The 14,085-nt window shown below is 40.5% G+C and overlaps 1 protein-coding gene across 1 annotated transcript in view; it reads left to right on the top strand.

Annotated features, from left to right (window-relative positions):
• The window catches only part of CPNE8 (copine 8), a 197,285-nt gene that overhangs the window by 120,745 nt on the left and 62,455 nt on the right, over positions 1-14,085 (top strand). The window contains exon 11 of the mRNA XM_080658963.1: positions 13,281-13,356. Within this exon, the coding sequence (XP_080515089.1) occupies positions 13,281-13,356 (76 nt within the window). The remainder of the gene's footprint in view (positions 1-13,280; positions 13,357-14,085) is intronic.

The following is a 14,085-nucleotide window of genomic DNA, read 5'->3' on the forward strand; positions in this document are numbered from 1 at the left end:
CACTATTTCTTCAAGAAAAGTCTCAATCTTTTGCTCTCTCTCTGTCTCTTTTTTTGGTACCCATATGATGTGGATGTGTTATGCTTGATATTGTTCCAAAGGTCTCTTAAATCTCCTCATTTAATTTTTTTTTTCCTTTTTGCTGGTCTTTTTACTACCATGTTTTCCAAATCTCTGATTCATTCATTTGTTTCATGTAACCTACTGTTGATTCCTTCTGGTGTATCTTTCATTTTAGATTTTCTATTCTTAATTTCTTACAGATTTTTTTTTTTTTTGGTTTCTATGTCCTTTTTTAAATGCTTACTGTCTCTTTGTTTAAGTTCTCACTAAGTTTATTCATTCTTCTTCTAAGTTCCTTGAGCATTCTTATAACCATTGTTTTGAACTCTGTATCTGATAGATGGCTTGCTTTCATTTCATTTAGATCTTTTTCTGGGGATTTCTTCTGTTCTTTCATTTGTGGCTTGTTTCTTTGTCTCCCCGTTTTGGCTGCTTCTCTGTGTTTGTTTCTGTTTATTAGGTAAATCAGCTATGTCTTCCAGTCTGGGTATGGTGGCCTTATGTAGTAGGTGTCTTATGGGACTTGATGGTGCAGTCTCTCTGATCACCTGCACTAGGTGCTCCTGGAATGTCTGTTGTGTGGGTTATGTGAGTTCTCCTGTTATAGTTGAATTTTGACTGCTGTTAGCCTATCTGTGAGTGGTGTTAACTCTCAGGCTGGCTATGAGGATTGACTCAGACCACAGTATATGAGGTGGTGTGTGGGAGCTGAATCTATGAAGCAGAATTCGCCCAGCAGGGTCTGGTGCCTGCTGAGATCTCCCTTTGAGTGCACTGTTTGTGCAGCTAATTGGGTCATGCTCTGATGTGGTCTGAAGTCATCCACTGGGTTTGTTGTTCCTGGCCTCTTGGGAGGGATTCCAGTGCAGGTGGATGTCAGGCACTGCCTGTGTGATGAGCCCTGGGTTACCTGTTTCAGGCTATAAAGTGATTCACAGTTTGTGGTTGTCTCTGCTGGGTCTGGGTGCACATGGGAGGGGCTAAGCTGCAGACCAAGCCTAGCTTTTACCAGCCCCGAGCCCAGGAACAGGCCAGCAAAAGGCCCAAGACAGCCCAACATCTACCTCTGCCTGCTGACTGCCTATTAGCCCAGTCACAGAAAGAGGCTCTGGCAGCACTTGATTAGGGGGAGGTGGCTTCTTAGTGAGTCACCAGGTAAGCACCAGTGGTATTTACCAGGTTGGTACAGTTTCAAACTCGGCACCAGTTCTGGGTTCATCGAAAGTGTCAGGGTATACCAACACCAGCCCCCACCTGCCAGGGGCTTGTATACCTTTGTGGTAGAGTGGGGTCTCAGGGAATTTTCAGGGTGAGGACAGAAGAGTTCACCAGGCTAACAAAGACCAAGATTTAGCCATGTGGAAGGAGGGCTCTGCATAGGAATGGTGGTACCAGTATGCAAGGGAAAAATGGTCCTTGATTTAGAACTATGCAACTCAGCCTTTGCCACCTCCTGAGTCTGGCACCACCACAGAGGGAAAGTGCCATTTTTATCATGTCAGATCACACTAGCAACATGAGTTACCACTGTTGATGTTAACCTTGATCATTTCACTGAGGTAGTGGCTGCCATGTTTCTCCACTATAAAGCTACTCTTTTACCCCCTTTCTACGCTATACTCCTTGGAAAGGAGTCACTGTGCACGGCCTACACTAAGGAGTGGAAGTTAGACTCCTCTTTAAGGGCATAATCTACACTAATAAAAGAGAAAGATGCAAATTGACCGTACCTTTGCGATGCCCACCAGCCAATCAGGAGTGAGTATGCAAATTAACCCAACAAAGATGGTGGGTTAATTTGCATACACAACTGCCAAGTGGCTGAGGTGGGGATGCTTGTGTGTCGCCATGGTGATGTCACAGGCATACAGCATCGCCCCAGCCGCTCTGGGCCTCTGGGCAGCGTGGGAAGGCGGAAAGGCGGCTCCGGGCCGGAGCAAAGGCAGTGCTGGCAGCCAGGGGAAGGAAAGCCCATTCTTGCACAAATCTTCGTGCATCGGGCCTCTAGTATCTACATAAATTATGTGGCATTCTTCTGGTAGAGATAATTGTTTACTCTACCCCTGCCCCAGATAATGCATTTGCCAAATTCCCAACTACTATGTTGCTATTGTCAGATATTTTAATTCTACATGTATTTTAAATCTCACCAGCCAGTTTTATAGCCAATATGGATATATTATTATTACCAAACATAAATTTAGAAAATCTCTTCAACCTTCTTTTGTCACAGCCTAACCTCTTATCACCCATCTGATGGCTGGGGGAGGCACTAGGGGCTCAGAGAGACATCTTGACTAGATCTCTCCTTCCCATGCTTTGCCTCTCTTCAGCAGCTGGACTGCCTTTGGAGGTGAATTGGCAACTGAGCCAATGAGAGCCCAGTGTCAACTAAACAACCCTCTAGGAAATGACATCAAGATTTGTTCACCAAAGTTTGCAGTTTATTGCAACTTTATAAATAATTCACTTGGGTAACATTTTACCCAGAACTGCACAATCGCCTCAAAAGTCTGAAAATCTAATTTTGAAAAAAGTCTTAATAGGAAAAAGTCATTATATCTTTATATTATCCTCCAGTCTGTGACAGTGCTTTAGTCTTTCCTTGTCTTTCAGGGCCTCCACACTTTTGAAGACTATTGGCCAGTTATTTTTGGCTAATGCCTTTCAATTTTTGTTTGCCTTATTTTTCCATGATTAGATTTGATTAGGCATTATTGGGGAGGATACCAGAGAGGTGATGTGTCCTCATCAGTGTTTTATATCCAGGGGTAGTTGATGACAATATATGGTTTGAAAATGTCACCCAATGCTATTGGATTATTTAGATTAGTGAAGAGATAAAAGAGGAAATGTATCTCTGAAGAGACAAGAGTTGGATTGGGCCACAGGGGTTGGAAGTAGGAGATAATGAACTCTTCTCCCTGTGTCTGACATCCTGCACACTTCCAAGCTACCACCAGGCAGAACAGGACAGATTCCTCTGTCAAGTCATGCATGGCTCCTGAGCTCCCTTCCTAACTCTGAAATTCACTCTGATAGGTCTAAGCTTTTGTCTGAACCTGATTTTCTGCTTCAGTAGCCTGGGGGTAGTGATAGGGGAAAGAAGAACACTAAATGAGTAAAAAGCATTCCAAATAATTTGATTCCTCTCTGACCTTATTCATGTGCTCAAAACAAGCATTAAAAGACAGGTTGGTTGAAAACCAACATACAACTTGCATTATGATTGAAGTGGAAAGTTTATATTGAAGGTATTCATTATGTCTGGGAATATCAGGATATTACTATAGAATCACTCTTCTCACAGGAGCCTTTGAATTTTACACATGATGGGAAATTATAATCAGATCAATCAATTAAAGGCACAGCATTAATCTCTTCCTTAATCATTGACTTTGATGGATATTTTAATTTTATTCAGGAGGCAAATAAGGCTTGTGCTTGTGTGTAAATAAAAATGAAAGGATTGTGAGCATAAAGACTTTTGCTTGTGCTCCCCTGTTGAATACAGTGATTTTCTGGTTACCTGATCTGAAATGAATTGTAAGTCAGTGACATAAGAGAGCACAATACCATAATTCAAGGTGCCATGTTTTGCCTACAAAGCATAAATATTTAAACATTTGCATTACTATTTCTGAATGAGTGGATTAAGTATCTGTGACATATTAACTCATGTTCTTTCGGGTATGATTGAAATATTACATTCAATCCTTACACCCCTCGGGGGAGGGGAACACACAAATCCCTGTGTTCTATGAAACGTTAAAAAGAAAATCTCATTTCAATGTCTTGCTTCCATTAACTGGTGCCAGCTTTGTGATATGATATGGCAGCCATGTTGCAGGTGAGAATTTAAGATTTCCATTCTGTTCATGGGAGGAGCAGTACACAAGTGCACCCCAGTTTCCCTACTTTCTCTTAAAGTTGTTTATAAGTTGAAATTTAGAAAATCAGAAGCAGAACTGGAAACCTAAAATGCTGCTTCTTTGAGTGTTTTATTTTTAAAGGGAAGGTTGTTTAGGCAATGCATTCTATGTTTTGTAAGCTTGTTATTGTAAGTATTAAGGGATATTAAAGCAACACTTGTTGCTTAGACTTCCAAGACCAGGACTTCTTTATATCTAGGGACCATGTACTGACATTCTTTTTAAAGAGGTCATATTAGTCTTAGCTATAAAAAATATATAGTTCTTAGCAGGTAGTTTTTTTAATGGAAAATGATAAGTATTTCACCATAATAAAATGTTCTTTTTATTATTATTGGGTAAATAATACAACCATTGATAATTGTATACTCTACCCCCTGCCCCGGATAATGCATTTGCCAAATTCCCAACTACTATGTTGCTATTGTCAGATATTTTAATTCTACATGTATTTTAAATCTCACCAGCCATTTTTATAGCCAAACCTATATAATAAAAGGCTAATATGCAAATCGACTGAACTGTGGAATGACTGATTGCTGTGACACGCACTGACCACCAGGGGCAGACGCTCAACGCAGGAGCTGGCCCCTGGTGGTCAGTGTGCTCCCACAGGGGTGTGCAGTTCAACCAGAAGCCCTGAGTCAGGCTCATGGCTGGTGAGCACAGTGGTGGTAGTGGGAGCCTCTTTCGCCTCCATGGCAGCACTAAGAATGTGTGACTGCTGGCTTAGGCCCGCTCCCCATACGGGCCTAAGCTGTTAGTTGGACATCCCCCGAGGGTTCCCAGACTGCGAGAAGGCACAGGCCGGGCTGAGGCTTCCCACCACCCCAGTGCATGAATTTCATGCACTGGGCCTCTAGTAGGATATATTATTATTACCAAAAGTCCATAACATATTCAGATTTCCTTAATTTTTACCTAGTGTCCTTTTACTGTTTTATGATTCCATCCAGGATACCATATTACATTTAGTTGTCTTATGGGCCCTTAGGCACCTCTTGGCTGATGTGTGTGTTTTTTACGGTTAGGCTTTGGATGTGGACTTTTGAGAGGAAAACCGCAGAGGTAAAGTGCCATTGTTGTCATGTCAGATTACACTAGCAGCATGAGTTACCACTGTTGATGTTAACCTTGGTCATTTGACTGAGGTAGTGGCTGCCAGGTTTCTCTACTATAAAGCTACTCTTTTATCCCCTTTCTACACTGTACTCCTTGGAAAGAAGTCACTGTGCACAGCCTACACTAAGGAGTGGGAGTTAGACTCCTCTTTAAGGGCAGAATATCTACATAAATTATGTGGCATTCTTCTGCATTGGAATTTTTTCTCTTCTTTCCATTTATTTTGTTATCCAATCATTTATTTATGTTGTTGACATTTATTTTATCCTTTGAGTTATAACACAACTTTGCATTATAACTTTACTTTGTTGCTCAAATTGTCCCACTTTGGCCATTAGGAACTCTTTCAGTTGTCTCCTCTGTTCCATATAACACAATCTTTGTGGGTTTCTTGTTGTTGTACATTTTAAAAAAAAAACACTTCATTATTTTCTGGTACCAAGATCGTCCTCCAGGTTTATTTTTCTGCCCCAGTCCTAGGATTAACCATGTCTCCAAGAAGGCCTGATTTCTTTTATTGCATAATGGTATTAGAAATCAAGAGTTGGGTCCTAGGTATGCTCATTGCTACTGGGATGACATTGCTTCTAATCTCTCTCACTGACAGAGCAAGAACCTATATGTATATATACTAACATATATATGCATATCCATATGCATATAAATAGTGTCCCAAAAAATATATACACACACTTTTTAAAAAATATATGTATATTTTTTATTGATTTCAGAGAGGAAGGGAGAGGGAGAGAGAAATAGAAACATCAATGATGAGAGAGAATCATTGATTGGTTGCCTCCTGCATGCCCCCTACTGGGGATCAAGCCCACAACTCAGGCATATGCCCTTGACCAGAATTGAACTTGGGACCCTTCAGTCCACAGGCTGATGCTCTATCCATTGATCCAAACCAGCTAGGGCTATACTCACATTTTGAATAATTATAAAGGCAGTGTTTATTAAAATATATTTCATTTTTTAAATTGAGCTATCAGCTGGTAAAGTGTATATACATTTTTTGGGGGCAACTGTATGTATCTATAAAGAGTCTATAGTCCTATCTAATAAAGAGGGAATATGCTAATTGACCCTCACGCCATCACAAACATGGCGGCACCCACAGCCAATAAGGAGGGAATATGCTAATTGACCACCCCACCCCCAAATATGGCGCACCCACAGCCAATAATTAGGGAATATGCTAATTGACCACCCCGCCCCCAAATGGCAGCACCCACAGCCAATAATTAGGGAATATGCTAATTGACTGCCCTGCCCCCAAAGATGGCAGCACCCACAGCCACAAGATGGCGGCACACAGTTCCCTCAGCCCCACTGGGGTGGCAGGTGCATGGCAAGGCTGGTCCTGTCCCCAGGTGGGCCTGGCTGCTCGTGCACCTGCCTCCGGAGTCCCCCAGTCCCCTCAGCCCCCAGCCACCCAGGGCCGGCCTGAAGTGCAGGCAAGCCTCGGATGGCGGCTGCCCAGACACCTGAGGCTCAGGTAACCAGGGCCGGCCGAGGCTTGTGCTGCTGGCAGTGGCAGCAGCAGAGGTGTGATGGGGTGTTGCCTTCCCCTGATCTCTGGGTCACCTCCCACCCCTGAGGACTCCCGAACTGTGAGAGGGGGCAGGCTGGGCTGAGGGGACCCCCCCCACACTTTCAGTGCATGAATTTTCATGCACTGGGCCTCTAGTATATGTATAAATATCATTCAGATAGTATAACCATCTGTTTTTATATTAAGCTAAATATGATTCATATTAGTGTCTCTAATCTGTTAATACATCTAGCTTCCTTCCCTTGCTTATCTGTAAACTCTCCATCAGTGAGAAATCTGTTGCAACTACCTGCCATTCATTTACTTACTTGTGCTATTCCAGTGTACATTAATAGCAAATTCAGAATTGTTAACCTGTATCCTATATGTATTGTCCTGTGGGACACAACTTTACCAACCAAAGAACAGCACTTTTGCCTTCAGTCTTACAGAACCCCAATTTTCAAAGTTACTTAGGTCAATACCTTTTCTCTCCACCCTCTTCAATGAGGTTCATTCATACATTTGCAGTATTATTGGATTATATTGGTTCTTTTATATTAAAAAAATCTTTTTTGTCATGTTTTATTCTGGGTATCAGATTTATTAATACCTCTGGCTCTGGTATGTTTAAATAACTTCCTTTAATTTAAATACATCTTTCTCAGCCTGACTACTGACAATGTTAACTGGGAATAGAAGAAATCTCCCAACAAATATGTTCCTTTAAAAAAGTTTATCTAATTTTACAGTCTCTGGGGGATGTATAATTTTTGAAAAATTAACATTAGTTCCAATATGTTCACAAGCCACAACACTTTCCACACAGCATTAAGAGCAAGGTGCAGGATGGTGAGCCATGTCCACCTGGGATCAGGCAGAGCTGCACAGGAGAGGACCCACCACACGCTGGCTCTTTCTGCAAATCTGCTTCCTGGCAATTTACCTACAGGCAAAATAGTGCACATTTAAGTTTAACATAGGCAGTGCTTCAGGGCAGGGGAGGGGTGCTCCCTCCAGGGATTTAAGACATGTCACAAGGCTTGAAATTGACATTTTACTTTAGAATTCTTTGCCTTTACTTATATCACTTCCACAAACATTGTGCTTAAAACTGTGTTTGCGTTTGTTAGGGGTGGAGGGTGTTCAGAAATGCAAAAGTTAGCTTTCTTCAAGAAGTGTAAAGTTTACCAGGGAGATATAAAACTTACTCTCAAATAACTATAACCCAAGTTAGAATTTGGAATAGATGAAGCCTAGAATGTGTGGTTAACAGCTTGCTCCTTGGATTCAGAGAGAGTTGGAGTTTGGATTGTGACTCCACCACTTAGGAGTTGAGTTGTTTTAGAGAAGATACTTAGCTTCCCTAAGACCTAGTTTCCGCATCTGTACCATCAGGGTAACAGCCTCTATGTATTAGTACGCATAATTGTGCTCATGATATATTTATGTAAATGAATTAACACAGTTTTGAACACATGGTAATCACTCACTAAATGTTAGCCTTATAAATATTATATATATTTAAATAGTTTCATTTATCTGTCTGCTCTAATAGAGACTACATTTTATATTGAAACATCATTAGTAAAATTGTGAAATGGAGAAAGTTCAGAATGTCTGGGAATGTGGCCAGTCCCATTTTGTCCAGAGTCTGGGATGTATGTGGAGAAGTCCTGAAATATGAGATAAATCTGGAAGGGTCAATTAAGTTGAAACTTTAAGAGTTTGTTGAGAGAAAAATTGAGGAATCAGATGTAAATCAGATCAGGGAGTAAACTCTATCTTATAAATGTAGTAAGAGAGGCTTAAAATACAGGAAAATTATTTTAGTTTCAATTAAGTTAATAGGAAATATCGAAACAATATTATTGAATCACAAGGAAATTGTGATTTATTATGAAAATCTTTTTGTCATATTTCTCTGTATAGTGAAAGTTGTTTCAATGTTATACCATTGAAAATCATAAACAGATATAAATATTATAGCAAATTTAATTTTCCTCCCTTTAATCTTAATAAAATCTAGGAATAATTGATGATAGAGGAAAAGATAATTATAAGAATAAATCAGTGAAAATCGCGTTTAATACTTTTTTAAAGTACTAATCTATAATTTAATATACAGTTTTTTAAGTAGGACAGGTAACAAAGAAAACTATAGAAATGTCCAATATTTTGAGAAATCTATAATAAAATTGACCTAAGAATCTCTCCACTTATCCACCCAAATTCTCTGATTTATTCTGGAGACAAGGCACCTTACTTCTAAGATTGACTATTTTATTGTGCTACTGACTGCCTTATGTTCATGAACTTTGAACACATTCTCACCTCTTGATCATCCATTTTTAATTTCACAGAAATGTCTCAGAGGCTGAAAAGCAATTTGTGACTCACTTAATTCATTTTCTCCTCTATAACACAAGAATAGCATTGCATTTGTTTGATATGCAAATTCATTTTTTAAATTCAAAATAGCCATCTTGAGCAAGATTCAGAATGGGGAGCACATTTTTACTCATTTTTCAATTTATTTATGTCCTCTTATTCTTAAAAGGATCCAAGGCAGCTTATAATAAGATATAATAATCATATTATATAAAGCACATAGTAAAACCTGGTGAACTAAACAATGTGAGGAAATTGGAGCCAGGGGAAAATATTGGTGAGCTATTGGAAGAGTCTGTAGGGGACAGTGCAGAGAGTTGCACACCCAGGCTGAGAGATGTACGCCCTGGGACATGGAGGCTGACACACAGTGCAGTCCATCCTCCTTTCCCGAGAACTGCCTGTCATTATGGAAAGATTTACAAACCTCGTGGCTGAAACTATCTAGTCCTGGAGCCACCCACTCGTTACAACCCCAGCTCCTATTGCCTGTAATCTGGTCCTGGGGTGCCTGGAGTCACCTACCCTCTGTGACCGCCCCCCCCAGCCCACATGTTTTGTAATCTATAATGATTCTACCTTGCCTACTTTCCCATACTTATAATTCCTACTTTTCCACGTAATCTTTGTCCTGCCCAATATAAGGAGCTGGTTTATGGGGAGAGGCAAAGCAGATTTTTGTGGATGACCTGCTGCTCTCCCATAATGCCAGCAGTATTGTACACACTTATGTATGATTCAACCCTGTCTCTGCTTAATTGGCTGAGTAGTGACAGGCAGCCCGGACCCCTTGGTTGTCCAGTTACAACTGGACTGGCTTTATCTAGATGGATGTGTTACTTGGGACTTGATTAATTACATTTACTTGGGAACAGTAAATACTGCTTGTCTCTACCAAGTTTTTGATTAGTGTTAAGTGGCAGGAATTTAATGTTAACAATAAGAGTTGAATTTAAACAATTAACCAAGAGGGATTAGGATTTGTAAAATCAGAAAATTTCCATAAGGGCTTAAATGATTCAGGCATTATTTTTAAGGTCTCTATAATAGACTAGAGGCCCGGTGCACGAAATTCGTGCACAGGGGTGTGTGTCCCTTAGCCCAGCCTGAACCCTCTCCAATCTGGGACCCCTCAAGGGATGTCCGACTGCCCATTTAGGCCCAATCCTAAACGGGCAGTTGGACATCCCTCTCACAATCCAGGACTGCTGGCTCCCAACTGCTCACCTGCCTGCCTTCCTGATTGCCCCTAACCACTCCCCTGCCAGCCTGATTGATGCCTAACTGCTCCCCTGCCAGCCTGTTTGCCCCTAACTGCCCTCCCCTGCAGGCCTGGTCACCCCTAACTGCCCTCCCCTGCAGGCCTGGTCACCCCTAATTGCCCTCCCCTGCAGGCCTGGTCCCCCTGCAACTGCTCTCTCTTGCAGGCCTGGTCCCTCCCAACTGTCCTCCCCTGCTGGCCTGATCACCCACAACTGCCCTTCCTTGCAGGCCTGGTCTCTCCCAACTGCCCTCTCCTGCTGGCCATCTTGTGGCAGCCAGTTTGTGTCCACATGGGGGCAGCCATCTTGTGTGTTGGAGTAATGGTCAATTGCATATTACTCTTTTATTAGATAGGATAGAGGCCTGGTGCATGGGTGGGGGCCAGCTGGTTTTCCCTGAAGGGTCTCCTGGATCAGGGTGGGGGTTCCATTGGGGTGTGGGGCGGCCTGGGCAAGGGGCCTGTGGTGGTTTGCAGGCCGGCCATGCCCCCCAGCGACCCAAGTGGAGGCCCTGGTATCTGGGATTTATTTATCTTCTATAATTGAAACTTTGTAGCCTTGAGTGGAGGCCTAGGCTGGCCAGGGTGTGCGGAAAGCTTGGCTTCCTTCATTGTCAGGGAAACCCAAGCCTCCTGCTCATTCTGTGGCCGCAGCCATCTTGGTTGGGTTAATTTGCATACTTGCTCCTGATTGGCTGGTGGGCGTGGCTTGTGAGGGTAGCAGAGTGATGGTCAATTTGCATATTACTCTTTTATTAGATAGGATTCCTACCACCTGTGTGGTGAGCTCTGGTTATATTAGGCTTGTCCATATTTATTAATATCAAAGTTTTGTGGTGAAGTCCTATAAATAGAGCCTTTATCTCAGTGATTATTCCTTAAGATATCAGAAACATGCATAGCAATGGAGAAGGATAGATTCAAAACAGAATCTCCATAATTCAAGTTGTTGAGATCCGCAGAGAAATATATCACAAGTATTAACTTGCACTTCTGAAGGTCAAGGAGAATTATTTATATAAGAAATGTATTGCACTGCCCTAGCTGGTTTGGCTCAGTGGATAGAGCGTTGGCCTGCAGACTGAAGGGTGCTGGGTTCGATTCCAGTCAAGGGCTCATGCTCGGGTTGCAGGCTCGATCCCCAGTAGGGGGCATGCAGGAGGCAGTCGATCAATGATTCTCTCTCATCATTGATGTTTCTATCTCTCTCTCCCTCTCCCTACCTCTCTGAAATCAATAAAAATATATTTTAAAAAAAGAAATGTGTAGCACTAAAGTACTGTTTTGTAATTTTCCTTGTGTATCTTGAAAGAGTGAAAGTGCTAGGGGTTTGGGCTCATAAATGCAAATGTATTTATCACAATCTTCAGTTAACTTTTTCTTTCACCATTTTTATGTGCATAGATCTATTTCTGAAAATTAAATCTTGAAGAGGTGAAGGTGATACTGGGGTAGAGGAGTGCCATGTATAGAATACTGTGGTAAATGTAAAAGATCTTTGAGATAGAACTGGAGGCTGGATATCTAAGTGAGCTATATTTTAAATAATTCTTTAAAATTTTTTTAAATATGTTTTTTATTGGTTTCAGAGAGCGGAAGGAAGAGGGAGAGAGCAATAGAAACAGTGTTGACCATTGATGAGAGAGAATCATGGATTAGCTGCCTCCTGCACGCCCCCTACTGGGGATGAGCCTGCAGCCCGGGCATGTGCTCTAACCAGGAATAGAACCTTGACCAGGGTTTCATAGGTCAGCACGCAACCATTGAGCCACACTGGCTGGGCAATAATTCTTTTTAAAGAAACACTTACTATTGCAGAAATTCTAATCATATGAAATGACAGCCAGTGTTTTTCTTCTACATTCCATCTTTTAGAAATTGTATTTTGCTTGGCTAGACACAACTTTTTGTGGCTTGTCATTGGTCATCAGGTCTATGGGAGGTTTATAGATTTTAGTGACTCAGCTAAGAATTAAACCTGGGTCGGGGGTTGGGGAAATGTCCATTTTTATGATAATGAACAGATTTCATTTGCAAAGCATATGGACTAATCTTAATTTCTATGATAAGAATAGCAACAAGATCTCTGATGTTTGTTATAGGACCTGAGCTCCTACAGTCTTCATCTTCTTCCTCTGAGGCACTACATTTTACCATGGTACTCGATATCAACATTTCACCCTTATTTCTTAGCAGTGTGTGTTCAACCTAGTGTTGACCATTAAATTAGAAAAGAGTAGTGGAATGCAGTTCCCTCAAAACTGCTGAATGTATAGCATGTCCTAAAGTTGCATAGGTTAATCTCAGTAATCATGCTGATACGCATTTTTTAGTTAGTGCTAACACATGTTTACTCAACCCTACCCCTCCCACCGAAACTGAGAAGGCATCTGTAGAAGGCCTGCTTTCTCAGTAGCTATTGCTTTAAAAAGGTGAAGAAACTCAGAATAACCATGTTGATATTCATGGTATACTTTCAAATGGTCCTTATTGAAAATAAGGCTTGGTGACTATTATCCATGTTAACAAGGGATAACCTTTTAAAAAGAGGGTCCTATTATATACTGATCAGTTTGGTGATTTTTTACATTTGTGATTATTGACATGGGTAATAATACATTTTTGAGTGTCTTAAACTTTCATCCAAATCAATAATTATTTGATACACAGGAGTTGAAATGTTGTTGAAATATGAGTTGTTAAGCTAATATTCCTATTTAAAATATTAATATTTGGTGGGATAAGTTAAATATTATTTGAATGCTAACAAAATGTAATTTTTGAGTACACAAAATTTGGGGTTAAAGAACAATGAAATTACATATCAGTCTCCTTTAAAGTATAAGCTAAGCTATGTTTGTAACAATATCAAGCATTTTCTTCATGATTAAACTATACATTTCTTAAAAGCTTTAAACATAATTGACAGATGTATGAAAACTAATACTATATGTCTTTTCTCCCTTAATTTTAGTCATGATTTCATTGGAGAGTTTACAACAAGCTACAGGGAACTTTCTAGAGGGCAGTCACAATTCAATGTGTATGAGGTAAGAGGAATTTTATTTTATTATTTCCTCAGAGATAAACACATTTATGCTTTAAAAGTATAGACTTTGCAAAAGATAGTTGTCAAAGGTTAACTTAGTGTATATATATATATATATATATATATATATATGTATATATATATATATACACACACACACACACACACACACACACACATACATACATACTGAGTGGCCAGATTATTATGATCTCTGAATGCATAATAATCTGGCCACTCAGTGTATATATTAGAGGCCCGGTGCATGAATTCGTACATGGGTGGGGTCCGTCCAGCCTGGCTAGGGGGAGGGGACATGGGCGGTTGGCCGGCCTGCCTGCCGGTCAAACTCCTGGTCAAGGGGACAATTTGCATATTAGCCTTTTATTATATAGGATATACACTGAGTGGCCAGATTATTATGTGTTCAGAGATCATAATAATCTGGCCACTTAGTGTACATATAAAAATCTTTAAAATTATTGATAGACTTGTTTTTGAAATTAAGTGATATTATTTCTCTTTAAGTGACATGGTCTTTTAAACCTATTTTGAGACATTTAAAGTTTTTGCCTATGTAACTTTTTCTTATTTTTAAAAATTTCAATAGGATGCAAGTTTATTTATTTTTCTTAAGCTTCACCCTTCATGTTTTGCCTTCCCACCAACCTCCTCCTTAAAGTCCTCTTAAATATAAAGAGGAACATATGCATTTTAGTTGTGTCAGAAT

Source organism: Plecotus auritus (genome assembly GCF_963455305.1).
Source record: "Plecotus auritus genome assembly, chromosome: 3".
Lineage (NCBI taxonomy): Eukaryota > Metazoa > Chordata > Mammalia > Chiroptera > Vespertilionidae > Plecotus > Plecotus auritus.